Raw genomic sequence first — 27962 nt, 5'->3', positions numbered from 1 at the left:
ATGTAGTGCTTCTAGTGTAGACCTGCCCTCAGTGTATGAGTCTCTACTGCATGAGCTAAAAGCCAGTTGGCTTTTAGCTAAGGCTGTAGCAGACTCATCAATCTCTAGCTGTGCTAGGTGCTACTAGAGGGGGACAGAGCGCCACACCAAGCAGGCATGGGTTACATACTTCCCATAACTGAGGAAGCATGTCCTGAGCTTCCGAGACTTCCCAGTTGATATCACAGAAGAGCCCCCACTTGTAATGCTGACACAGGCCCAGGTCATCGGTGGAGGGATTGACCCTGGGACCTCTGGAGCTAAATGCATGGGCTTCTACTGCATGAGCTTAGAGAGGGATATGCATGCAGAGTTCTACTAAAGTTAATGAGAATTAGTGTGAGAGTAAGGGTCTGTGCATGTGAATCCCATTGTAGGCATGGGACCTAAGGCATAACCATCTGAGGCGCCTGGAGCATTTTGTGTCTGATTTGTACGGTTCTATTTATTTAGACTGTAATCTCATTGGAGCAGAGGAAGTGTTTTTCTTTGTATCTTGTACAGCACCGTACTCACTGTCAGTGCTTATCAGATGATAATAGAGCCAGAAGGGGCAGTGTTCATTATGGACAGGTCTTCAGTAGCAACGTCCAAATCTGTTTACTTTCACTTTCAGGGCTGACAAACAAAATTTTAATTGTATCTTTTTAGGTGAGAAAAAATCCTAAATAATGGGATTTCTTTGGTATTTGTTCCATTGTTGCAGTTATGACTCTTATATGTCCCATCCTGATAACTGCAATACTAGAAGATAGTTGTTTGATGAATATTTAATAATTTTTGCTATACAAAATTATCAAACTAAATAGTCAATGTATAAAATAATAATTGCACATTTATACAAATAACTACCAGTTAGTTGTCATACAGTAGTTCCTGAAATACAGTAAATGATCTATCTATATTGATGATCACAATGAATTCCTAAGTGAGCACTGCAATAATCTGTTGAAGATGGTTTTCTATGAACATTAAATAATGTGGGATATTTTTAGTTAATAACATGCATATATGCTCTTCAGGATGGTAATTCTTCATGCTGATAAATATTCACCATTATCTGTTACCTTCCTTTTTGTTTTTACTTTATGTTGATGGTGAACAATGAAACTGCACAACTTATTTATAGAGTGAATTAAAATGCTTGAATATTGTTCACACTAAATATACATTGATAGCATATGTTGATATTAATTGGAGTTTACTTATAAAAATTAAAGTAGAAGTGCTCTTGTATCCATTTTTTCCTCTTAAATTGAAGGTAAAATATTCATTTTATGTAACTCAGGTGCAGTGAATAAATGAAAGCTAAAATTGTGTTATTGATGTCATATCATTAAACAGGTGTGTTGCTTGTTTGTTGAATGATACTTAATATCTATCCATGGTTGTTCCTGCCATTTTCCTAAATGATCCTGCAAAATGTCTGAATTTATTTAATCAAACGTTACTAAAATCTGGTATGTTCTTACTGAACAGTGTAACAGAGTTTCCAGCACTGGTGATCAGTTTCTGAATGTGATTCAGCTTCAAAGTTATTAGCAAATGCTAAGACAGAAAGTTGGAATGTGTATAATTATATATGATCTTTATTTTACAGGTGGGTAAACTGAGGAATGTAGCTTAAGGACTTGCTCCTACTCCCATTAATGTCAATGGAAAAATTCCTATTGACTTCATTGGTGCAAGATGAGGTGTTTAGTGACTTTCCCAGGCCTTAGCAAGAGTTGGTGTTAGAATCAGTTTTAGAATTCAGCCATTTCTGGCTCTGTGTCCTGTGCTTAGATCAGGCTTGCACAACTCGTAAAGCGGCGAGGGCCATATTACTACAAAGAAAACAGCAGAGGGCCGAACCCCCCCGGCCCTGCTGAAACCCTCTCCCCCCCACCCCCCAGCAGCGTGCAGCCCCCCTGAAACACAACACCCCCTGCCCCACAGAAACAACCCCCCCAGCGCCGCTGAAACACTCCCCCCAAATGCCACCAAGCCCCCCTGAAACAACCCCTCCTCCCCAGCGCCGCCTGCCCCACAGAAACAAACCCTCCTTCCGCTGCGGGCAACACAGTGAGCCCACCTACTCACTCCCCGCTGGCCGCACAATGAGCCCAGGCAGGCCGCATGCGGCCCCCGGGCCTCATGTTGTGCAGGCCTGGCTTAGATCATTGGACCCTGACTTTGTCTCCATCAAAAGTCACCAAACTAGCTGCTATTATCTTATGACTTTTTTTGTCTTTTTATACATGTTCAGAGAACAGTGCGAAGAGGTTCGTTTACAATGGAGTCAGAGACATCAGCGAGAGGTGTGTTCAGACCGACTGGCCCAACTGGCCCTTAAGGAAGAATTGAAGAAGCAAGAGAAGAGGGAGGAACAGATATTTGCAGAGCTTTGGGAAGAGGACCGATTGGCCAAGGAAAAACGAGGGATTGAAGACTTCCAGAAAAAAGCTGAACAGAATCAAGAATTGCTGAATGTGCTTGATGCCCAGGTAGCTGCACTGGATGCTCAAAAAGAGGAGGCAAAGCGACTGAAAGAAGAAGAGGCTCGATTAGTGGTAATTTGATGGGTTTCAATGCAGGGTCATAATTAAAGTTTTATTTTCCATGGATATTTAAATTAGTGTGCACCTGACTTGAATCTTCTGCTGATTTTTCATGGCAGGCTACAAAGCTCACCTGTGTTAATAAATTTTTTCTGAAGGAACAGGTTGAAGGATAAATGTTTTTAGTCTGACTGGGCTGGGAGTGGTTGAAAATTGACCCTGGAGTGAATAGAATCTTCTTATGTGTGGTTTTCAATGACTGAAATGCTCAGATGCTAGCTTTGGGGAAGGGACTGTATTTGGCTGTGATTTTCAAAGAGAAAATGGAAATTGGGCATCCAGCTCCGTCAGGTTGCTTTGAAAATAGCCTATATTGCTACAGCATCTAGCACAGTGAACCTGGGTGTGGCCTAAAGCACTGCTGTAACACAAGCAATACTGGGCACTCAATAATAATAGATGCATATTATAAATCACAAGGTACTTAAGGGTACTTAAAGCTCTCTTTCATTTAAAGTAATGGGAATTAAGCATCCAAATCCCTTTGGTCTCTTTGAAAATCTCTGCCATGTAGCAGTAAACAGTCCATGCACCATTTCAGTCATTTCAAACCACACATAGGAAAATTTCTGTTTGCTCCAGGGCAACTTTCAGGGCACACCCAGCCAAACTAAAATCACTTGTCTTTCAACGTGCTCCTTTAGAGGAAATAAATATTAAAACAGATAGGCTTTGCAGCCTGCTCTAAAAGTCATTTCCGTGAAGGAAGAGGTGGAAGTTGGTAACATCATTTTTTCAATGCTGTGTCTGCCTCTACTACTACTGAGAGGTTTCATTTAGGTTCATACAGGCAATGTACAGCAAAGTATGTCTGTGTATCCTTGTTTTATCAACATGTTTATGTGAGGGCCTAGCACAAATTATTTGAAAGCTGTTTTCTCTCTACGCAATAATATAGTATTTTATTGCTTTGAAGACAATTTTGCTCCTTCTACTAAACTCCTCTAATATTCAGAAATGCTTTGAAGGCATTGATAAATAGGCATAGTATAGCCAATTTCTACTAGCCATTGCAATGGAAATCAATTATTTAGGGAGAAAAATAATTCTATCTTTGCTGTCCTGGACCCTGTCCATCTTACAGCACCAACCTGTGCTTGCTGTAGCTCTTAGAAAATGGTTGCTAAGTGCTTTTCTGTTTAATATGATTTACATGCATAGTGCAGAGTTGTGTTTTGCAGGAACATGCTTCAGCCCTTCTGGAATGTCCCACATTCAATCCTGCTAAAGCTGTGTCCATATCCTCCAGAGGATGAACACTGTGGGAGTTTTGTGCTGCCATCACATGATGCCACAGCATCATACAGTGGATGCAGTGCCCTGCAGACGTTATCCAATATGGATGCAGATCAGTCCTTTGTCACAGCTGCTACTGCTCATTTTTTTGCCATTCATAGGCATCAGACTGCTTCTAGCTGGAGAAGTCAGTTGAGAGCAGGAAGGTTAAATACCCTGCTCCAGCATTATTACTATTATACAGCTCTGGTTTATCTCATGGGCCTGGTTTGGCAGTAGAGTGTTGTATATGCTGTGTATCAAATACTAGACTATCAATCTACTCTTTGGAGGCTGAGAGAGTGGAGCTGGCAAACTAATCTGTCTGCAACCTGCATCTGTTTTGAGGAGGGTACCCCTAAACGAAGAGTGGTGTACATTAGCACACTTACTTGGTGTTGGCAGCTGGGATATCAGTCCATGGGATGATTGGTATAGCTTTGGCTGATGTTGCACAAGGGTAACAAACATTTATGTTTTGGACTCAGGCACTCAGATGCTACAATGATGAGTTTGGGATAAATGCCTAAACAGATAATTTGCTTACTGGTGTTAAGGAAGCTTGGAGAATGGGGTAAATAATTCTGGCGTTAGCATCTCTATCATATGTTGGCAAAGTTTACAGTTGTTACTAGAGATGTATTTACTAATTCACTCCTCATCCCGTCCCACCCTTGATCTTTATTCCATTGTTGTCGTTTATCCTCTATATCCATTCATGGATGATCACGATGGTCCCTTCTGGCCTTACGATAAATAAGCTATGAATCTCTCATTAATTCTTGATTTTTCTGATGTCTGACAGTGGTTCCCTGTGAAATCTTTTTGGAATTTGACTTACTGCTCTCTGAAGCTGAGGGCTCAACTACTCTTTCCACTGACTGGTGACATGATGCTGTTAATTTTTTCTTCAGCCTCCTCTGAAGATGTATTGTAAACATGAATTTATCCACATAGGCCTCCATTTTCAAAAGTGAATAGTGATTGTTTTTGGGTGCCCAACTTAAGACACCTTAAAGGGGCCTGATTTTGAGACATGCTAAGGCATCTTTAAGGTGTCTAAGGTTAGGCACCCAAAAACTGAGGTAGCCAGAAATCACTTGTCACTCTTGAATTAGTCTTTATTATTTATCCACAGGGCCTCCTTTTCCCCCAGTTCCGCATTTTACTGATAAATGTAGTGCTCGTGAAAGTGGCAATGATCATGCTATTCTGGCCAGGAGTCGGACAAGCACTACACAAGTTTCCCTGTACATCTCTTCCATTGCACTTCAGTCCTCACTTGCTATAAGACTCAATTTTTTACAGTGTTTCAGTACCACAACTATATCAACATATGTAGAATAAACACTATGGATCAAATTCCACCCTCATACTCATGCAATTACACTGAAGATAGAATTTGGCCAAAAACCTGTATAAACTGCCTCCTCCTCCAATAACTCGCCATTACTCTGCATCATTCTTCTCTCCTTTACTGTTCAACATCTTCTTCATCATATGTGGGGTGACTCAGATATAGTGATTTCTGATATTTTTATTATTTTTACAGTGCTCAAAAGTGTGCTGGACTCTTCCCAGTTCAGATTAAAAGGCTCCATCTCTGCCCTGGAGAGCTTACATAGCCATCAGTAACTTTGAAGCAGAATTGCAGGCTCCATGCACAGTTTATGTCCCAGCATGGTATCCAGTTATTTTCTTAAACAGGGGAGCTTTTCCACTGTGTAGGAACGATAGGAAGTATGGCAAGAGACCACTGTGGCTTAACCAGGAGATCTTCAATGATCTAAAAATCAAAAAAGAATCCTACAGAAAGTGGAAACTAGGTCAAATTACACAGGATAAATATAAACAAATGACACAAGTATATAAGGACAAAATTAGAAAGGCCAAGGCACAAAACAAGATCAAACTAGCTAGAGACATAAAGGGTAACAAGAAAACATTCTACAAATGCATTAGAAGCAAGAGGAAGGCCAAGGACAGGGTAGTCTTGTTACTCAATTGGGGGTGGGGGTTGGGAAATAACAGAAAATGGAAGTGGCAGAGATGCTTAATGACTTATTTGTTTCGGTTTTGACCAATAAGATTGGTGGTGACTGGACGTCTAACATAGTGAACACCAGTGAAAATGAGGTCGAATCAGAAGAGGCTAAAATAGGGAAAGAACAAGTTTAAAAATTAATTAGATGTCTTCAAGTCACCAGGGCCTGATGAAGAGCATCCTAGAATACTCAAGGAGCTGACTGAGGAGATATCTGAGCCATTAGCGATTATCTTTGAAAAGTCATGGAAAACGGGAGAGATTCCAGAAGACTGGAAAAGGGCAAATATAGTGCCAATCTATAAAAAGGGAAATAAGGATAAACCGGGGAATTACAGACCAGTCAGTTTAACTTCTGTACCTGGAAAGATAATGGAGCAAATAATTAAGCAATCAATTTGCAAACATCTAGAAGATAATAAGGTGATAAGTAACAGTCAGCATGGATTTGTCAAAAACAAATTGTGTCAAACCAACCTGATAGGGTAACAAGCCTTGTGGATGGGGGTAAGCTGTAGACGTGGAATATCTTGACTTTAGTACAGTAACTCCTCACTTAAAGTCGTCCCGGTTAACGTTGTTACGTTGCTGATCAATTAGGGAATATGCTTGTTTAAAGTTGTGCAATGCTCCCTTCTAATGTCGTTTGGCAGCTGCCTGCTTTGTTCACTGCTTGCAAGAAGAGCAGCCCGTTGCAGCTAGCTGGTGGGGGCTTGGACTGGCAGCCCCCCATCAGCTCCCCACTCCCCTAAGTTCCCTGTGCTGCAGCTGCCCAGCAGGCTAGCAATTGCCGGCATTCAGCTGTCCCTCCCGCAGCTGCCATGTACTGCTCCTGCCCTCTGCCTTGGAGCTGCTCCCAGAGACTCCTGCTTGCTGTACGGGGGAAAGGGGGGGGGGGTTAATGTCAGGGTGTTCCCCTCCCCCCTGCTCCTGCACACCCCATTTCCATAGAGCAAGGGGTACACCGGACAGGGTTCAGGACGGAGGGAGCTTCCAGGCAGCAGCTGCGGTCTCAGCAAACTGATCTAATTAACAAGGCAGTGTACTTAAGACTGGGGTCAGCTACTTAAAGGGGAAATGTGCATCTCTTTCTTTCTCTCTCTCTCTCACTCTCACACACACTCTCTCTCTCTCTCTCTCTCTCTCTCTCTCTCTCTCTCTCTCTCTCTCTGTGTCTGCTATGCTCTCTCCCCTCCCTCCATGCCTGCTGCCTTGTAGAGTGAGGCTACATTAACAATGAGTTAACTCTTGAGGGCTCAGTTCATCATTTAGCAGTAAGCCATTCCCTGTGAAATTTCCCACCCTCCGATTTCACCACCTCACCCAAGCTTCACAATCATCATTGCTGTGTACCAGTATTAAATTTTGTTTAAAACTTATACTGTGTGTTTGTCTGTGTGTGTATATACATATATGTATATATACACACACACAGAGTCTTTTGTCTAGTGAAAAAAATTTCCCTGGAACCTAACCCCCTCATTTACATTAAATCTTATGGGGAAATTGGATTCGCTTAACATCGTTTCACTTAGTCGCATTTTTCAGGAACATAACTACAACGTTAAGTGAGGAGTTACTGTAAAGCTATTGATGCTGTTTCGCATGACCTTCTCATAAACAAACTAGGGAAATGCAACCTAGATGAGATACTATAAGGTGGGTGCAAAACTGGTTGGAAAACCGTTCCCACAGAGTAGTTATCAGTGGTTCACAGTCATGCTGGAAGGGCATAACGAGTGGGGTCCCACAGGGATCAGTTCTGGGTCCGGGTCTGTTCAATATCTTCGTCAATTATTTAGATAATGGCATAGAGAGTACACTTACAAAGTTTGCGGACGCTACCAAGCTGGGAGGGATTGAAAGTGCTTTGGAGGATAGGATTATCATTCAAAATGATCCTGACCTACTGGAGAAATGGTCTGAAGTAAATAGGATGAAATTCAATAAGGACAAATGCAAAAGGAGGGAACAATCAGTTGCACACATACAAAATGGGAAATGACTGCGTAGGAAGGAGTATCTGGAAAGGGATCTGGGAATCCTAGTGGACCACAAGCTAAATATGAGTCAACAGTGTAGCGCAGTGGAGCTACTCTGAATTACACTGGTGTAACAGGAAGCAGAGGTTGGCTCCGTTATTAGAAATGGCTCTAGTTAATATTTATTGTACACAGATTCTTTTGTGTGAAAATTTGAAAGTGTTCAGATACAAATAATGAATTGATATTACTCTTGATTTGCAACACTATATGAATCATTGCCCATTATAAGTATTTAGGGAGCGCCAATCTCTCCATTTGGCAATGAAACATACATGATAATTAGAAAGAAAATCCTGAATTCTAATAAATAATACGCTAAAATATTCATGCTTTAACAACTGTATTAGATGACAGTAGTAAATCTGATATCCCCTAACATCAGCAAGCAAAATCTTTATCTTTCCACTTATATGTTCCAATTAAACTAATCCCAGCCATCTTTTTGAATTTATACAGTGATCTTGCAAGTTGGGTACTCTTCTTTTATTGTTGCAGGAAGAGGAAATGAAGCTGTTTAAACTAGAAAATGAGCGAGTTCAGATGGAGAAATTACAGAAACAGAAGGAACACAGAGACATGTTGATCAATTCAGCTCGGGCAAAGATGAAGCGTCTTAATCGGGAAAAACAAGAGGAACTTGCTCTAGACATGAAGATCCTAGAACGACTTTCCCATGAATCCCAGGAAGACACAGAGGGAAAAAATCAAAGAAAAGTAAGAGCAAAGGGCATTTGATCTTTTTCAAACGGTGTCTGATCTCCTGATTTGGACTAATTCTATTGACCTCAATGGAGTTACATAGGTGTGAGATTGGAATCAAGCCCTATTCTGTTTATAAATTGATTTTTTTTTGTTGGAAATCTTTTTATATTTTATTAAGGTCTTTGACTGCATATTTTTTAAAATGAATACCATTAGCTAGGTTTGCACTTGACCAGATTAGAGGTCTGGGGCAAAAGACTGGAATCCCAGAGGATCATGGAATCGAATCTGGTCTGACCCACATGCTGCTTCTACTGTGTTCAAGTCAGTGGCTCTTTTGGGGCTTTACACAACCTGGCTGGGAATATAAGTTAAAAAGTCTAATGCTAAGCTTTCTGCAGTTTCATGGATGTTGTTGACTGGATATTTGTAACCGCAGAGAAAAATAAATCCTATTTAAACTGAACTGAAATGTATTTAAATACTAACAAAATTGTTTAAAATCTTTAATTATTAGCTAGATATATGTGTAGTTTAAGTTTGCAATTGAGATGCTTTAAATGACACAAGCTGACTTGAATTCAGACTTCTCTGACTCTACTACAAATTCACTAGCACTTAAGGTTCAGTCTTGCATTGTGCTTTTGGGCTTTTGCTTTTTTATGCTTTATAAAGATAGCCTGAAGGAAAAAAGGGAAGGGAATCCTGCTTGCTTCATACTTTAGAAATTGAAGTCTTGTTTTTAATCAGGCTGTTCGCAACAATTTTTTTAACAATTATTTACTCCAGCTTCCTTTCCTGGTATTGAAAGGATGTTTCTGTTAAAATTCAACACCTGTCCCCTTCAGTTAAGGTATTAGAGCTCGTAATAAACATCTCTGTTTCCTGAAAACATCTGAGTTCAAGAGACCTGCTATTTCTTAAATTAAAAACAAGTAGATTCACCACCACCTGGAAACCAAAAATTCTTTTGCAGGTTACCATTAAAGCTGAGCAAGGAACTGCACTCTTCACTCTGCTTTAGGTGTTTATAAGCTAATGCATGTTAGGGAAATGCTGCAAATATTTCCTGCATTCATAGCATTGGTTCAGTTCCACTGGGGTTAGGCAACAGTGGGAACCCTGGTATAGAAAGGGTACAGGTCTGCCACTTCCATTTAAAGCACTATGTCAGTTAGACCTGTTCAGAGCAAAGTTAGATGACCTGGTGCTTAAAACACTGGTGGTACCCAGCATTGCTAGCACTGAACTGGTGTTATTAACAGCGTGATGTTTTTGCAAAGCTTTCGGCATAGACAAGACTGGTAAAGTTAATGGCTGTTACAGAAAAAAGTCAGAGTCCTAAACTCAGATTCTGGCACATAATTGAAAGAAAAAATAATTTTGAACTATGTAGTTAGAAAATGTATGTATTTGTATGAATGAGTCTACGTATTCTGTAAATGATTTACCATAGGATTTTAAGGAGTTTTTTCATATTTAAAAACACTGCAGTTTACTTTCAAAATAGGGCTAGAGTGTCTTTAGAAGATAGGTTGTTGTACTAAAAGTCACTAGTCTGGGTTCTATTCCTGGCTTTGCCACAAAGCTGCTGTGTGACTTTGGGCAAGTTACTTCATTTCTCAATGCCTCAGTTTCCCCAGCTGCAAAATGGGAATCATGATTACCAAAAAAAGGTAAAGAGCTTTGAGATCTACAGAAGAAAGTGCTATAGATGACCTAAGTTGGATCATGCTGGCTCAAATTATTCTTCTGCGTTCAAATTTACTATCTAGATTCATCAATTCAAAATATTACGTTATGCTTTAAGGAACTTTCTTCTTTATTTCATCAAAAATGTAAATTTTAGCCTAATGATGCTTCCGACGCTAAGGAAAGGTTTTCTGTCTTGATAAGATGCAATAATGCTGGAAATATTTCATAATTTGAACTGAGTTTTGTTTCAAATTCAGGTTTAATTTATTTTTACAGTAATTGGCCAAGCTTGTGAGTTCCTACATTCAACTTGATGGCATTTCTGTGTCTGTTTGTATGTAATGCAATAACTTTCGAACACCGCATCCAACCAATTCCAAAATGTCAGGAAGTGTTGTGGGTGTCAAGGGGCAGAATCCTATTAATTTTGGCAAAAATGGGAAAACTGGCAGGGGGGAATAGGGGATTGTGACAGGGTGTACGAACCCTGCACCAGGCAGGAAGGAGTTAAGGAGTTGCTCTTGGCTGGAGTGGCCTGCCCTGCCACACCTGCAAGTCATGTCAGGAATGGAGGAGAGGTTTGACACTGGGGAAGCTCACTACCTCCTGGGCATCAGAGTGCTGAGCTGCCCGCCTCCCAGGGAGAGGCCTGGAAGAGAGCAGAGGCTAAAAGAAGGCTTAAGTCCCCTGAGGTGAAGGGCCCTGTATCCTGTTCCTTGTGCTAGGGAACCAGTGGACTTTGAGCCATACCCTTCAGGGTGCTACTGAACACCCCACTTGAGTGACTGGACACAGAGTGAGCACACAATTCCATCACCTCCCCAAGAGGCACTGTTGAAGGACCAAAACCCTGCCAGAGAGACACCGAGCCTATTGCATCTGATCAGCAGACCTATCAGCTTCAGAGGGGAATACACACAGCCGCTGCCAATGTTGGGGGGAGAGCAATGGTATGGGGGAAAGGGAAACCTGGGAGGGACACAGGGCCCCTGCCACCAGGCAAAGGGGCAGCAAACAGAGCCCTTAGCATGTGAGAAGAATGAGGGATGTTGGTATGGGGGAAGGAAGGAGTGTGGAGCACACAGAACCCCTGGCATGATGGAGGGGTGGGGGGTTGCAGGGAGTCCCTGAAATAGAGGGAGGGTAGCACACAGGGAGTTTATGCAGGCTGTGGAGGGATGCAAGGAGCCCCTGCTGCGTACAATGCGCTCGTCCTACAGATGCTATGAAGTGCACAACTCTTTGGTAATAATACTTTTCAGTGATAGGGTGTGATTCTCTTCTCACATCAGTGTAAATCCAGTATAACTCAATGGACTGACCAGTGTAAAACTGGAGCACAAAGTGATGAAGTGACAGCGAGATGTGGCAGAGTTTGGAAAAGAAGCCAAGGGCATGTCTGTGCTGCATCTGGGAGCAAGCCTCCCAGCCCTGGTCAACTGACTTCTACGAGTGGAGCTCACGCTAGTGCGCTAAAAACAGCTGTGTAGATGCTGCCGCTTTGGCTGGGAGCTTGGGGTCTGAAGCATGGGGTGGCTTGAGAAGTCAAGCTCCAGTCTGAGCCACAACATCTACACAGCTGTTTTTAGTGCACTGGCGCAAGTCTGTGGACCCAGGCTGGGAGTCTCGCTCTCAGATGCAGCATAGACATGCTCCCAGTCTTTTTCCCAGTCCACCACCGGGCACTGCTTTCCATGAATAAAATGACTTTTGAAATGCCTTTTTGAACTAGCTTATTGACAGTCTATATACCGTCCACATTTTGTAGCAAGAGCTCTTCAAGGAGCAGCAGATGTATCGGGAATATCTGGCTCAACAATTGGAAGAGGAGACACGTCGAGAGAAAGAAATGGACAAGCTGCTGGAGGAAGAGATGGAGAAGTCTTGGGCCAAGAAGGCTGAGCAAATGAGATTGGAAAAGGAAGCTAGGAAACGGCTAATGAAAGATGTCCTGGATACAAGACGACTGCAGATTGAGGAGAAGTGTAAGAAATTTCAGCACAATTAGTCTGTGGGTCAAGTACTGCCCATGGTAAAGTGAATGCAAGTTCTGTCATAGTCAATTGAGATGGCACATGCTTTCCCTGAAAGCGGAATTTGGCCCTAAGTGCATGTGGGGGACAAATGGGGGACCCTGGTATGGGGTAGTGAGGTGGGCACACAAAGAATTGGGGACACATACTGCATAGACACTATTACAACTGATAAGACAGGTGCTATTGCATTAGGGCCCAATCCTACAGCCTTACTCATACAAACAGTCTTTACTCGTGCTAGTTATCCCATTGACATGAGCGAAACAAAGACTAATCAAATAAAGATTGTAAGAGTAAGCCCTTATTTCAGAACATTCTGAAATTGTATATGTGAAATCCTCTCTTCTAAAAATACCAACATCTCTCCTATTGCTTTTGTGCCTTTCCAGAAGCAGCAAGACTCAAGCCTGCCATTTAGAATAAGCTATTGGGGTTTAAGTTTACATCCTTCCAAGGTTAGCAGTGCATTTATTTTTCCTTTTGCAGTGGAGAGAAATGCAAAGCAGCAGGAAGAACTTGCTCAGGATAAGGAAATATTAGCTGAAGCCATTAAAGAACTCAATTCCATAGAAGAAGAAAAATATTTAAGGTATGTTTTCCTTCTGATGTCAGTAAGTTTTGTAATAAAGTTGAGTCTTAAACTCTTCAGAATTGAATAATTCTGATTTTGAAGTAGTAGTGTAATAGCAATGGGCTTTATTCTGCGCAAATTTTCTCTGCAGGTGCTCTACTGTGTAGCCAATTTGCTATTGACTATTCAGTAGTACCTATGTTATACTGAAATTGGTATTACACAACCACCCAAACCTGGTTGTTCATATACAGTTGTATTCCACCAAGTGTAATTGTCTTGAGCTTACTGGTTGTTTTTAGTAACTACATACCCATATGCTGTGACTTAAGAGGTGTATTCCTTAAATTCTGTTAATAAAAGTTATTAAGGATTGTAACATTAGCTGAGTTTTGAGAGAGATTAATTCAACTACTTAAGCATAAGAGTTGGAATGTTCTGGCTTATTGCAAAACTCTGTCCACCCTTGAAGAATATCGACTGACAGTGCATTCAGGCATTGAAACACAAGACCACACCGTCAGAACAATTTCTCATTAGCTTATCGCCTGAGGAAAGAATACTAGTACTTAGCACTATCTGAAATACAGCGGTTCTGGATGTCATGTACACAGGCCTTCATTACAGTTTCATTTTACTATCCATAATGTTTTATCCTTTGATTCCTTTTCCATACTATTGCCCACTCTGGTGCTTATTTGGAGAAAGTAATCGAGTAGCCCCTTCCAGAGCCAATATCTGTTTCATTCCATGGTGTTTTGGCAACACGGTTAACAGAAAAGTTCTCAGACCATCTCTAGGCTTTGATGGCAGTCACACTCTGCGGTGCTGCGGAAGAGGTGCTGGCCATATCACTTAGACTAGATGTGCTGCACTTTTTTGTCAGTGTTAGGAAGCAGAGTCTTGCCACGTGGCTCACACAGCTCCTCATTAATGCACTGGTTTTGAGGAAACTGTTGACACGTAAGTACCACGGTGATGGGTGCTTTAGAAATACCTGAGGTAGGTAGGTGGGCTGTTCAAACAGCACTGCAGAGGATAGCAAAGGTTAAGTGCAGGTCTTTGGGTAGAACTCACTTTCTTCTCCCAAGCCATTTCTCAGAGTAATGTTAGCATAAGGCCATGGCAGGAATCTCTGGCCTGCCTTCTTAGATGGAAGTATAATAATAGAGTTATCTTAAAAACAAGAGAGGGAAAATTGGATATTAGGGTGCTACAGGCATGAAACATAGCCAGATAAAGACCTAGACCTAATATTTAAGTATTGTCTGCATAATCCTCTGTCATCTCCTCACTACAATAACAGACAGACAAAGAGTTACACAGATTTTGTGGGGGGAAAGCATACAACTTATTTGATTAATGATCGTTTGTTCATTGATCATTGTTTGTTAAGCACTGAGATTGTACTCTGATTTTTACGCCACAGCAAAGACATATTGGGCCCCCAAAGAGTTTACAGTTTATTAAAATGTGGTGGTTGTTCATTAGAATAGTAGTTAAGGATAACAAGTTTTAAGCATCAGAGAGGTAGCCATGTTAGTCTGGAGCTGTAAAAAGCAACAGAGAGTCCTGTGGCATCTTTAAGACTAACAGATGTATTGGAGCATAAGCTTTCGTGGGTGAATGCCCACTTCGTCGGATGCAAGTTTTAAGCAGTATTTCACATAAGATTGATCAATGATACCTCAAGAAATCTGAGCTGTTAATTTTCTATCTTTAACTTCGAAGAGGAGGTCTACACTGCCCACATTACAGCACGGCCATGGCATGCTTTATCAATAGCGAAGAGCTCTCCCGGCGATAAAAAAATAACCACCCCAAATGAGCGGTGGTAGCTTTATCACTGGGAGTGCAGCTCCTGGCGGTAAAGCGCTGTCTATACTGGTGCTTTTCAGCACTAAAACTTTTGTCACTCGGGGGGGTGTTTTTTTACACCCCTGAATGACTGAAGTTTAGCGCTGAAAGTGGCAGTGTAGACACAGCCTAAATGAGACATTTGCCATGTCATTTGCAGACGAATGCAGGAGGCAAAAGAATATCGGGAGCAGCTGCAGGCTCAAATTACCTATCAGCAGCAGGCCCACATTGCTGAGGAAGAAGAGAAGCAGCGAGAATATGAATCAGGACTAGCAGCAGAGAGAGTGTACCAAGAAAAGATGAAAGACATTCTATCAAGACCCTACATGAAACTAGCAGAAATCCATCCCTTGAGAAGAAAACTAATGTCTAATCTGCAAGTATAGCATTTACTTATTGTGATGTATACAACTTCAGCTTCCTTTAAACTGTATTTAAAACAGTATATATGAATTTGTACTTTTCATACTAATTAATATATCTGGTTCCACTTTCCCTGTATTTGTATGCAAATCATTTTAAGGCGCATATACGTATAAGAATTAGACACCTTTTCAAAGGGCTATTTTTCCCCTTTGGATTTTCTTTGAGACAATAACTTTTCCTCCGTTTAGATTTAGGCATTTTTACATTTTAAATAAAACAACATTCTGTATGAATAGCATCTATGAAATGAACTGCATGTAAGTGTTCCTCAAAAATCTACAGAAAGGCACATTTGTAGAAGAATTTCAGGAAACTTTAATTGGGCCATACAAATAGTTCAGCTTTTAAAGGGTCATTTTAATTATGGATTTAAACAAAAAACACTTGATGTACACTTTTAGTATCTTTGAAAAATATGTAGTGTGTGTCCACTTTATTTCTGAGACTCTTTCAAAGGGATAGTAAATATAAATCTTTATAAACCCTGGTGGTTAATAAGGATCTGTGGAACTTCAGGATCTTCAAAACTGATCTGTGAACTTATTGCTGGGAGAAATTTACTGCATAAGATGACTAAAATCGCTCTTTCTTCCAAAAAGGGTTATTCTCCACCTGTATAGGGTTCATTCCTACATTTCTTGCATACCTCAGATGTTCACAAATACTTTATTTTGCTTGCACAAGATACAGAGGATCAGGCTGTGTCTCAGGGTGGTTGACCCCTTTAAGGGGAGTCAGGGCCCAACCTACCTGTGACAGGTTCCTGTAAGGGAGAATGAGCCAACCCAGACACACATGGCTGGCTGGCTGGCTGGCAGGCAGCTAATGAGGCTGATAAAGGGGTATCAGTGCTGGGGTGGGAGTTTCTGGAGACAGGGAGCTCTTGAGGAGATGTGCTCCTAAGAGAGCTGATAAGGAGAACCCACAAGAGTAGGGAACCTAGAAGGTGTGCTCCTGGAGACAGGGAACTCCTGGGACAGCTGATCAGGAGATAAGCAAAGACCCTAGATGTGCTTCTAGAGAGGGGAGATTTCTGAGGGCAGAGTTACAGCTGGCAGCCCTCCAAGAAGGCCTATTCCCAGAAAAAGGTTCTCCCAAACAGTGGTGAGAAGCACAGCCCATCAAGAACTACGTGCTGTCCCAGAGAAGGGATTCAATTGACAGATCTCTACCAACTCTGGCTCCAGGGAAGAATTCTACCGAGGTAGCAGCAAGAGGCCTGACTCCAGGGAAGCGTGCAGAGTCAAGAAAACTCTGCTGATAAAGAACCGAGGTAGGGGGAAGAGGTGGACTCAGGTGGGAACAGATAAACTGACTGACTCCCAGCTGAGACACTAAGTGAAGGTGTGCTTGTATTCTCTTTGGGACACTGATTAATAAACTAGACCCCTCAGAAAGGGTTCTGTTCCTTATGTAAAGCCTCATTAAACTTATTGATGGCACATTAGGGGAAACTGAGGCAGGAAATACCTAGCTACAGGCAGCGCAGGGGTCAGCAGCACACTCCATAACATACCACTAACAGGATGGTCAGATTCTTAAAGCAAAAAAACTGGAAAAATGTCAGTACATAGTTATATCCATTGCAGAAGGGTTTTGGCAGTGGGTTGATGGGAAGCTTCTCTTCCCCCCTCTGTGGCTTCCATCCACAAGTCCTCCCCAATTAGCACCTGCTTCCTCTTCAGAGTGGGGTGGCCGAAGAGTGGCGGCTGCTGACTGAGGGCCTAGTTTTGCAGGCAGCAGTGCAGAAGTAAGGGTGGCAATACCATACCATGCCATCCTTTCATCTGCGCTGCTGCTGGTGGCAGCTCTGCCTTCAGAGCTGGGATCCCAGCTAGCAGCCGCTGCTCTCCAGCTGCCCATCTCTGAAGGCAGCACAAGTAAGGGGAGCAGTACCGTAACCCCCACCATCACCACCAACTCCTTTTTGAATCAGGATCCCTACGATTACCACAGTGTAAAATTTCAGATTTAAATAGCTGAAATCATGAAATTTATGATTTTCAAAATCTCATGACTGTGAAATTAATCAAAATGGACCGTGAATTTGGTAGGGCTGTAGGCATGGGATAAATGTCCTTTCCTAGGGGGAAATCCTGCACCATCATCTATATATTTTTGCTAATGCCTTGTCATCTGCTCCTCTGTCTGGGACTAAAAAACAACAACAAGAAATAGGATTTTCTCTAGTGTTTTATTTCATGATTGATTATGCTTTAATAATGAACTGAGAGACACACAATGCTTTGTTTTTCTGTTGTATTTAGCTTAAAGGAAGGGACATACCTGGGTACAGTCTAGACTAATGAGCATCTGTGCCACCTTTGCACTGCAACCTTGGGTGCCTTACAATGCCTTGCTGAAGGAGTTCCCACATGGGCCGCTCACAAACACCCTTCCAGCATGCAAACCACACCCTGAGTGTTTGTGTGTAACTGCAGCCTGCCAGCCCGGTTACACTGTGGCTCTCATCAGCCTGGGTTATACTGCAGAGTGACCCCAACACACTCCCAGTCTTAGATTTCCCCCCCCCCCCCCCGAAATGTATGTCCCAGCCTGCTCGTGGAAAATACCTGTTTATATATGTCTGTTAGTTTTGTAATAGAAATAACATGTACACATCTTGCCACCCCAAATGGAGTTTCCCAAGCATTTCAATTTAAACACACTGGATTAGATAAAACAACTTTATTAACTACATAGAGATTTTAAGTGAGCACAAGTAATAAGGCATAAAAGTCAGAAATGGTTACAAGAAAACTAAAGATAAAATGCTACCAGTGTCTAACTTAAACTATGTTAAATTCAAAGCAAGGTTTTCTCACCACATGCTCTCAACAGTCTTACTGACTGAACTTCTTAGATTAAGAGCCCTTCTCTAGTCCAACAGCTTCTTACTTTGTCCCTTCAGGCGCAGTGAATCAATGGACAGGAGGATGGGGTGGGGGGCCTTGAGGTGTTTGTCCCTCCATTTATAATTTCAGTCTCCATTTTGAAAAACATTTCCAGCTGGGTACCAGGAGACAAAAAGTCTCTAGGGAAGGATGTTTCCTGCTGCTTTTTCTTCATCTGTTTGAGCTTCCTGTGGTTTTCTTCCTGCTTGATGCAAATTAAGCAGAGCATACATTCCTTGGTTTGAGACCGTTTGGAACATACGTTAACACTGCCATACAGTGGAATCTTATAACTTTACATACAATGTTGCCACACGCATTTTATCAGGATGGTACCAATCAGCAAATTATGAGTTTTCAAATTATACAAGGCTTATTTTGTACAATGATTATTACAATCGTGTGTAGGATGTGAATACAGGGGTATGTTTTATCACAGCTCCCATATATAAGGCAGCAATCCAGTTCGTGAATGGATAAAACAGGAGGCCAAAGTCATGGTCCTTTATCCTAAACAGAGAAGCACATTGCCTCAAGTCATAAAACAGGATGTTGGACAATCCGTCCTCCAACCCGCAAATGGTCTGGAGAAGTTCAGGAACGGAGGGAGTAATCAGCCAACAGAAAAGTCTCAAGCTATTCAATTTCCTATTGTAGGCCAATATGGACCCATTCAGCTCAGTGAGCTCTTTGAGCCACTCATAGCTGATGATGGATGAAATCAACGTGAAGAGCAAAACTTGGGCAGGAAAGAGTCACTTTATACGCTTTGCACACACACACCCTTGTCAGCCCCCCAAAATGCAGGCTGAAACCAGAGAATGAAGACCTATTTGGCCAGAAGGAGGTGGATTAAAAGTTGGGCTCCTAACCAGTGGTGAGATTGTGGGGCGGATAAGAAAGTAGTAGTGCTCTGCTCTAGATCTATCCAGAGTCCATGAGTTTCTGGATGTTTCTACTAAAACAAGTGGCACAGTGAACTAGTTAACTATTACAATCTTCACTGCTAAAACCCCATTGAGATGACTGGTGCAGGTAGCACCGGGTTTAGAATGAAGTGCTGCCTTCCTCCCTTCACACACAGGCTGAGAGAGAAGTCTACCACAACACTAGGTTGCCAATCCTCCAGGATTGTCCTGGAGTCTCCAGGAATTAAAGATTAATCTTTAATTAAAGACTGTCATGTGGTGAAATCTCCAGGAATACATCCAACCAAAACTGGCAACCAGGAAGGCCAGTTTGGAATAGCTTTGTAGCCATGACTGTTACCATTGTTAACGAGGTGTAGGAGCAGCTGGGTCTCTTGTGCATTCCCTACTGGTGAAGGTAAGGCCTGTGGATCTATATGGTGGCCACTTAAGCCCTTTGTCCATATTAAGTTACTGTTTGCAGCCTATCCTTCCACTCCTCCACGTAGAGAAGCCATAGCAGTTCGGTGGGTAGTGATCGATCTATCGGGGATCGATTTATCTCGTGTAGTGTAGATGCGATGAATCAATCCCCGATCACTCTCCCATCGACTGCTGAACTCCAGCTTGGCGAGAAGCAGAAGCAGTTGATGGGGGAGCAGCGGCCATCGATCCCGCGTTGTGAGGACGTGAAGTAAGTGATTCTAAGTCGATCTAAGATACGTCGACTTCAGCTACGCTATTCTCATAGCTGAAGTTGCGTATCTTAGATCGATCCTCCCCCCTAGTGTAGACCAGGTCTTCCATTCATTGGGGGAGAGATGTTGTTTCTGCAGTATTGGGTTAGCTTTAGAATTTTTTGTAACCAAAAGGTCTGGAAACTTTCTCACTCTTGTTTTTAATATAAGTGCTTAGCTTGTGCAGAACCCCCTGGATCACTAGAGAAGAGCTGATAGAATGTATCACCACACCCTGGCTTATTCTCATCATGAATAGCAGACTTCTAAGGGTATGTCTACACTGCAGCTGGGGGCATGCCTCCCAGCCCAGGTTGATAGACACATGCTAGCTCTGCTCAAGCTAGCATGCTCAGGGCTGGATTAACCTTTTGTGGGCCCTGGCATCCAGACCATGGCCCTGGCCCTGCACTCTGCCCCTGAGGCCCTGCTCACTGCTTGCTCCTCTCTGCCCCCAAGGCCCCGCCAGCCACTAACATGGAGGGTAGGGGGCAGAGGAGTGAGCTGTGGGCAGGGCCTCAGGGGCAGAGTGCGGGGGGGCAGGGCCCCTTCTGCGTGAGGGCCCAGTGCCACGGTGCCACTGGCACCATTGTAAACCCAGTACTGAGCATGCTAGAAAATGTGAATGTTACAGCGTCTTGGGCTAGCCATCCCAGTCCAGACCCGACAGGTTGAGTGGGGTTGTTCTTGGGTGGCTGACGGCCGTAGCTAGGCCCTGGTAGACGCAACTATGTTGATGGAGGAATGCTTCCATCCACATGGCTACTGTTGCTCAGTGGTCCTACACTGACTGAAAAACGCCTTCCGTCCATGTAGGTTGTATCTACAGTACAGGATTAGGCTGATCTAGCGTCCACCGTGTAGACATACCCTAGGAAACATACTTCAAGTCATAAAATGAGCTACAATGAGAGCAGGATAAACCAGCTGCCAAGAATTAATTAGCTTACTTATTAATTAATATTTTAGTCACTGTTCACAATGATGAGAAAATAACAATCAGTAAAAATAATATTAGCGTGATGGGGCAGAGAGGCCCTGTACCAGCAGAGAAGGGGTTAAGGAGAGCCTATGAGCCCAGCTAGCCCTGCTCTGCTCTATGTGTGGCCAATGCCAAGCCTGGAGGGGGAATAAAAGGGGAGAGCCTGGTTCAGTTCAGGCCTGACTGGGCAGGAAGGAGGACAGAGCTCTGCCTGAAGGGAGCTTTGCTTGCAGACTTGCAAAGATAGTCCTGCTAGCCAGAGCAGCCACTGGGAGGAACAACTGTTTGGGAACCAAGCTGGAAGGAAAGGGTAGGGGTGCACTGGAAGCTGGGGGGCTGGCCCAATATTGAGTGACATTTGCTTTTTATTACTGAACATTTTGGGGTTGAGCCCCCCCTCTAACCCCCCATATCCCCACCCTCCGACACAGATAAGACTGAAGGGACAACTATCTGGTGGACCAGAGCCTGCCTCAGTGGACTCCAGATATAGTCTTCTTCCCCCTGCCCCTCCCTCCCCCAGGAGACCCTTGGCCAGGTTTGGGTGTCTGGAAGGTCACCACAAGGGGTCGCTGTTCCAGCCACACTACTACAATTATACGTGTGTGTGTACAAATACAGAGAAATAACTTTTTCAAAGCTAAAATGGAGATTTTTGTTTACAAAAACCAAACAAACCCTGATCAGAAATGTTTTCATAAATCTATCATCAAAGCTAAATGAAAACAATTTTTAGTTTGAATTTAATTCTTCTCTTTCAGTGTTTGCATCCTTTCCATTGCAGCATTCCAGGGTGTTTCTGGGGCAGCACAGCTCCATGCTGCCCTGTACTCAGGGCTGATTGTATAAACACAATCTAGCCTTAAATGTGTTCAGAATAAACTGCTTCTGTATGTGTTTTGTGTTCTCAGATTACAATGGGCACTGAACCAACAATCTGTATCTATCTTTCAAGGAAACTCTATGGACTCTTGGAAAAGGACAGATTCTTATCTCAGTTAGGTGTGTGAATCTAAAATAACTTCATTGACCTTAGTGGAGTGACTCCAATTTATACCAGTATAAATGAGAGCAGAATCTGGCCTTGCAATTTTAGTCCTGCTGAGGCAATTTATAGCACTGGGTACTTATCTCTTCAATTTTACCCTCCCCTATTTCCACACACAAAAGCTCTGTGTGAACCTACAGACAGAAGAGAGAACAATACACCAAGCGTAGTCTCCCGTAATACAAACTAAAAAGTAGAGTAGATGCTGGGTTTTGGTCAGTGCTTTGACTTCAGTAGACACATACAAATAATAATATGCTTCCCATGTGTAACTGGAGTAGGGATTATTTATAAACTTGAGAATTCTGCAACCAGCGAGAGAGGAAGGAGTATTCAGTGGTTAGGCTGTTAGCCTGGGATTTGGGAGATTGGTGATCAATTCCCTTCTCTGCTGTAGACTACACATGGGACCCTGAGTGAGTTACTCAAGTCTCTCTGTACCTCAATTCCCCAACTGTGGCAAATGGGGATAATAGAACTTCCCTACCTCACAGAGGTGCTGTGCGGAAAGCTACTTTAAAGATTGTGAGATGCTACAGTGATGGGGAGCCACCAAAGTACTTGGATACATAGAAATCCCATGTTCACTGGCTCGGTGCAAATTATGAATCTTGCTTCTGAACCTATAAAGTAGTTAAAACGAGTCTAAGGTGATGGTCAAAACTCCCAGAGATCTACTAGGTCCTAATCTTGCAGGCAAAACTCATGAATTTTACCCAAAGGACTACAGGATCAGATTGTAGTGGATTCGGCTGCAGAAGACTTGAATTCCCACTTGGTAACTGGAAGGAGCACAATGTAACCAAAATCCTCTGAGAGAAGGCATGTGTTTTGTGAACAGTACAAGCGGGTCTGGTGTCCTCACTGCATCGCATACCTAAAGCGATTCCAGTTGGGATGGGCATGTTCCACCCCAGTCAGCTGAATATCCGAATGTAGAGGCTGACAGCTGTAATAGCATCATTTAAATGCCCCTAAAAATTCTGTCCCGCTGAACAATGCAGCAAGTGACGTTTCATGTCAAGATTAAATAATTTCAATACCTTAGTCCTATTGATTTCCACTCCTTTCTAGTTCCTTTGATCTTCCCAGTTCCTGCAGTGAACTGGACAAGTGAATGTGGTTCAAGGCTTGCTCACGCCTCATGTTCTAAACAACAACAACAATTATATGTTAAAATTATAGTATAAGTGATGTGCTGGGTCTAGGATTATACTAATCATCATGATATCAGCTAATACTTACTCCTTTTTATAGTGATTTACAACTCCAAAGCCCCTTAAAGACATCATTACCTAACTAATCCTCGCATCACCCCCATTAGTCAACTATGTATTATTCTCCTAACGAAATTGTTGAACTGAAGACTCTTTTAAACTAAGCATTTAGTATTGGTACCAATTAGTGTACCTGTAATCTAGCCATGTTACTGCATAGCCAGTCCTTGGAACACACTTGTCAATAGTCAAGAGGAAGTCCGACTGTTTAGGATGCGGGTGTTTGAAGCCTGTTTGCACAGTCTTTACCTGTTGTGTGTGTACATAAGGACTGCGGCATTTAAATATACATTTTACTATTGCCTTCATTATCAGAATAGCTGGACACCTCACATATGTTAATGAATTACTTATCACAACACTCCTCTGAGGTAGGGAAATATTATTATCCTGTTTACAGATGGGCAAGTGAGGCACAAAGAAGGTAAATGACTTGCCCAAGGACACACAGGAAGTTTGTGGCAGAGCCAGGAACATAATTCAGATTTCCTAAGTCTCATACCTGTGTCTGAATCACAAGACCATAATGCTCTTAATGAGCTCTCTATAGCTACATCTACATAAGAAGTGCTACAGTGGTGCAGCTGTACCAGTGGAGCTGTGCTGCTGTAGCACTTCTGGTGGAGACGCTGTACGTTGATGGGAGAGAGTTCTCTCGTTGGTTCTATTACTCCACCTCCCATGAGAGGGAGTAGCATTGTCAGTAGGAGAAGCTCTCCCGCCAAGATAGCGCTGTCTTACACCAGTACTTAGGTCAGTATAATTTACGTTGCTTAGGGGTGTGGATTATTTTGGCTGGGGGTGAGGGCTCTGGGTGGGACTGAGGATGATGGGTTTGGGGTGCAGGAGGGGGATCAGCGCTGGGGCAGAGGGTTGGGGTGTGTGGGGGGGTGAGTGCTCTGGCTGGGGTGGGACTGGGAATAAGGGGTTTGGGATGCAGGGTGCCCCGGGGTTGCAGCAGGGAGAGAGAACTCCCCCCAGTCCTCTCTCGCCACAGCAGCCTGGGGCCAGGGGAGAGGCGCCTCTTCCTGGCCGGAGCAGCTCTGGGCCTGGGGGAGAGGCACCTCTCTCTGCCTGTGTGGCCCTTGATATCCTGCTGCACAGCCGCGCAGCTTAGTGGAAACTTAGTCCTGGACCTCTCTGCAGCATTCAACACTGTTGACCACACACAAGGCAGTAACAATTGACATCTGTTGGGGCCCTCCCTGTAGAACACCAGAATTTTCAGAATGAGAAACAGCAGGGGTCTACATTAACAGGGTGCAGCTGGGTTGGGTAATTATTTTTTCTATTTTCCCCAACAGCATTGATGGATCGCTGAAGACCTAGCTGTGTGTTTTCCATCTGATTTGCATTGTATTTGAATTTTGTGTATTGGTTTTGATTGATGGAAGGCATTGGTGGCTGGGTGGAATTACGGAAGACCAAGGGGAAAGTGAGGAGGTTGTGAGGAGGTACTCTGGGACAGTGAAGCTTGCTACACCCCTTTGCTACATGGGCCTCCTGCTAGTGTTTGTGTTTTGTTGACCAGTTGCTGTAACTCTGGGTCTCAATAGAACCTTCTGGTCTGCAGGAAAAGAGAGATGGGCCACTAAAATGAAATGCAAGCAAAGAAGTGAATCCCCACCTGTTGGGCCCCATCATGCATGCCCCTTCCCCCCGCATGGCTGCCTCTGGTACATGGCTCTGTGGAACAGGAAAGGGCTCTGTGGAACAGATAACATAGCAATGGGCTGTCTTATCTTGTGTGGGAGCTGCAGGGGAAAAACCACATCTATTCTAGCTGCTCCCTTGGCCTACCTTCCTCCTTGCCTGCCTGGTTTCCATTCCCAACCCCTGGGTGGAGCTCACACCATATGGCTCCTGCCGTGCTTAAAGGGCAGGGGATGCTGTCATGCAGGCAGCTGAGCCTCCGTTTGCCCAGGCAGGGGAGATAGATGTGTGCATGACCCCCCACTCCCCCAGACTCCACAGAGCTAAGGGGGAAGAGCTGAGTCCCAGTACCTATCAACAGCAAACCAAAGGCCTGATGTTCTGAGCTGCTGATCACCCTTTAACTTGGCTCCACTGGAAGTTGAGGGTGCTTATCACCTCACAGGCCTGGTCCCAAAATGACTCAGCTTTTTCCTTCCCTAGGGTGACCGTATTTCCCTATGCTGAATATGGGACACCTGGTAAAGTTACTCGTATTCAAGCAAGTTCAACCGCAATCAATCAGAACTATGCAGTACAAATCTGATGCCCTATTAAAAAGAAATAATCCATAGTTGGATTCTTTTTATTTACCTTCTTATCTTTAAGGCTTTAGGGTTCACACGGCGAGAGGTGACATAGACACACACACACACACTCTCCAATACACCTCTCCCACACAGGGTGGGAGGGGGTGACCAACTGACCTGACCCCCCCTGCCTGGTGCTCTCCGCCCTCCATGCATGGCTGAGCCTCAAGATGGCCCCGCCTCTCCTGCTACCTGGTGCCATGTCTTCCTGAGGCAATCCATCCCCAGATTTCTGCCAGGGTTCACACCATAATGTGGCCAACAGCAGCCTTTTGGCACTCTGGGGGAGGGAAGGACTGGAGCTGCTTCCAGCGGCAGGGGAAGAAGAGATGGGGGAAGGGATGACCTGGCCCGTGTCTTTGCAGAGCTCATCTCTTCTCTCCCCCCACCCTTCCTGTCCGCATAGTGTTGCAAGGCAGCTAACACCTCCAGGCTGCCACCGACATAACCCAGCTGCCTCCTGTCCTCTGGCTACAGCGTGGGCAGGAAGGGGTGAAGCCCTATGGATGCATTGTGCACGGGGGCCCAGGGAACCTGACTGCAGGAGCTTCAGCGAACCTGGCGAGAGAGGTGGCTCAGCAGGGTAGGGTGCCTAGGGGATGGAGCAGCCCCGCACTCATGGGGGCAGGACCCCGGAGAGGTGTGTGAAGAGGGTGCTATGGAGTCTGCAGGGTCGGGGCGTGAACAGGCTGAAAATTGCTTCTCCCCCCCGCCACTCCAGAGCTTAGCTGAGGGATGGAGAGGCTGTCTTGTGCCAGTGCTGTGCAGGGCTTTGGACCACACAAGGCTCAGCTCCTCCTCACCAGTGCCCCAGGCTGGAGGGTCTTGGGTTTTCCCAGGGCAGGGACCCAGCCAGAGGCGGTGGGGGAAGGAAGGAGCCTGCCATCCAGGCTGTTGGTGAGCTAAGCGCTCCGACCAGGGGCTGGTTCTCCGCACAACACTGGGAGTGGGATGCACCCCGCCAGGGGTGGGTGGAGGATATGGAGGAACAGCGGGGCTGAAGAAGCAAAGTAGGGGGAGGACAGTGAGAGGGGGAGCACATAAAGGGCTGATGGGTGGGCAGCAAAGGCGACACGTAACCGCCCGCTGCCTGACGCCTGCCCACACTCACCATCCGCCACAGCGCGCTGCCAGTGCTGGCTGGAAACAGGACAGGGCAGGGTCCTGCTGGGAGAGAGCCAGCATGCAGTGGGGTTTGTGCTGATGGACCAGCAGGGGGCCTGCGTGCTGCAGCTTTGCCCTGCCACCAGCTTTGCACATCCACCCTCCTTGTTGGCTGCTGATGGGTGGGTGGACCTGCCAGTTCTGATGAGGGAGGAGACAGAAAATACAGGACAATTTGCCTGTTTTTAATAAAAAATTGGGACACCTGCAGAAGGGCTTAAATGCAGGACTCTCCCTTTAAAAATGGGACATCTGGTCACCCTATCCTTCCCGAGCGTTCAAGAGATGGTTTCTCAAGATGCTGTTTAAGGGTTAAGCTCGACGTTCACATCAGACATCCTCAAAACAAGTGTAAAGGTTTGATTCCAGAGTGGAAAGAAATTTTTATCTTCCTACACCAGATGGAAAAGACAATTTCCTGTAAGTCAGCACTTTATGACAAATTTCTGATTTTTTTTTTTACTTAATGTTTTAAAGAATAATAAACTCGATTTAAAATTATGTATTGCACTAATCTATATTTCCTGGGACTAGCTGTGCTTTGCATCTGGGACATTCTCTGCCCCCTCTTCATCTTAATTCTTGTTCTTATATATGCTTGTATTTCATATTTCTTTTCCATATTTGATTTAATGGAGGAGCAAGAGTAAGTGGAGTTTACATTAGAGAGGACATTTGGTAGTACACTTGCAATTTATTCAAATTCATCTAAGGCAGAGTTTCAAATAGGAGGATGGATATTAATCTGGATTTCCATGGGAATCACAAAATGCATTACCAAAAAAAAAAAAAAATACAGGGCATGAATCAAATATACTGCCCCCATTTAATTCCCACAGTGGAGTAAGCCATGTTGGTGTAATTCCAGTCTACCTACTGTCGGAGAAAAACAGAGTTCTCACTTTTTGTTTGGGTACAGCAAGTCAGATGCTTTATCAACAATTGCGCAGAGGGAGAGAGCTAAGCAGGTCTCTCTACAGGTAAACAATTACAGCAAACATTTATACCTTTCATTACAGACAATAACAAGCAACAGCTGCATTTTGTTTATACATAGGCCATCTTGATATCTTATTTTTCCTCACTTGTTTTGACTCTAGCCTACATACAATATTTTCTACACATTATCGACACAAGGTCGCAACAACTTCTCACACAGTTCTTTCCCACTCGCCTCACACAATCCTCGCTTCTACAAATCTCGCGTTATTACGGTTACAGTTAGCCTGACTCTTGCTAACGAACTGTCATGCATTGCAGTTCCTTCCTGTCAGTTCTTTCTCTGCTTCCACACTACACTCCTGCAGCATATTTACAGTAGGGGGTTACACTGCTGCAGCCACATTAGCATAGTGGTTAAAAAAAACCCAATGTAGA

At 43.8% G+C, this 27962-nt stretch overlaps 1 protein-coding gene across 2 annotated transcripts in view; it reads left to right on the top strand.

Annotated features, from left to right (window-relative positions):
* The window catches only part of CFAP53 (cilia and flagella associated protein 53), a 30130-nt gene extending 14604 nt beyond the window's left edge, over positions 1-15526 (top strand). For both annotated transcript variants that reach the window (XM_005296880.5, XM_065598730.1), the window contains exons 4-8: positions 2288-2591; positions 8499-8717; positions 12169-12385; positions 12923-13025; positions 15025-15526. In XM_005296880.5, coding sequence (XP_005296937.2) covers positions 2288-2591; positions 8499-8717; positions 12169-12385; positions 12923-13025; positions 15025-15253 — 1072 coding nt within the window. In that variant the 3' untranslated portion in view covers positions 15254-15526. The remainder of the gene's footprint in view (positions 1-2287; positions 2592-8498; positions 8718-12168; positions 12386-12922; positions 13026-15024) is intronic.
* The last annotated feature ends 12436 nt before the right edge of the window (positions 15527-27962 follow it).

This window comes from Chrysemys picta, chromosome 6, assembly GCF_011386835.1.
Source record: "Chrysemys picta bellii isolate R12L10 chromosome 6, ASM1138683v2, whole genome shotgun sequence".
Classification (NCBI taxonomy): domain Eukaryota; kingdom Metazoa; phylum Chordata; order Testudines; family Emydidae; genus Chrysemys; species Chrysemys picta.
The sequence above is the reverse complement of the archived record's forward strand: the minus strand, read 5'-3'. Positions and strand labels throughout refer to the sequence as shown.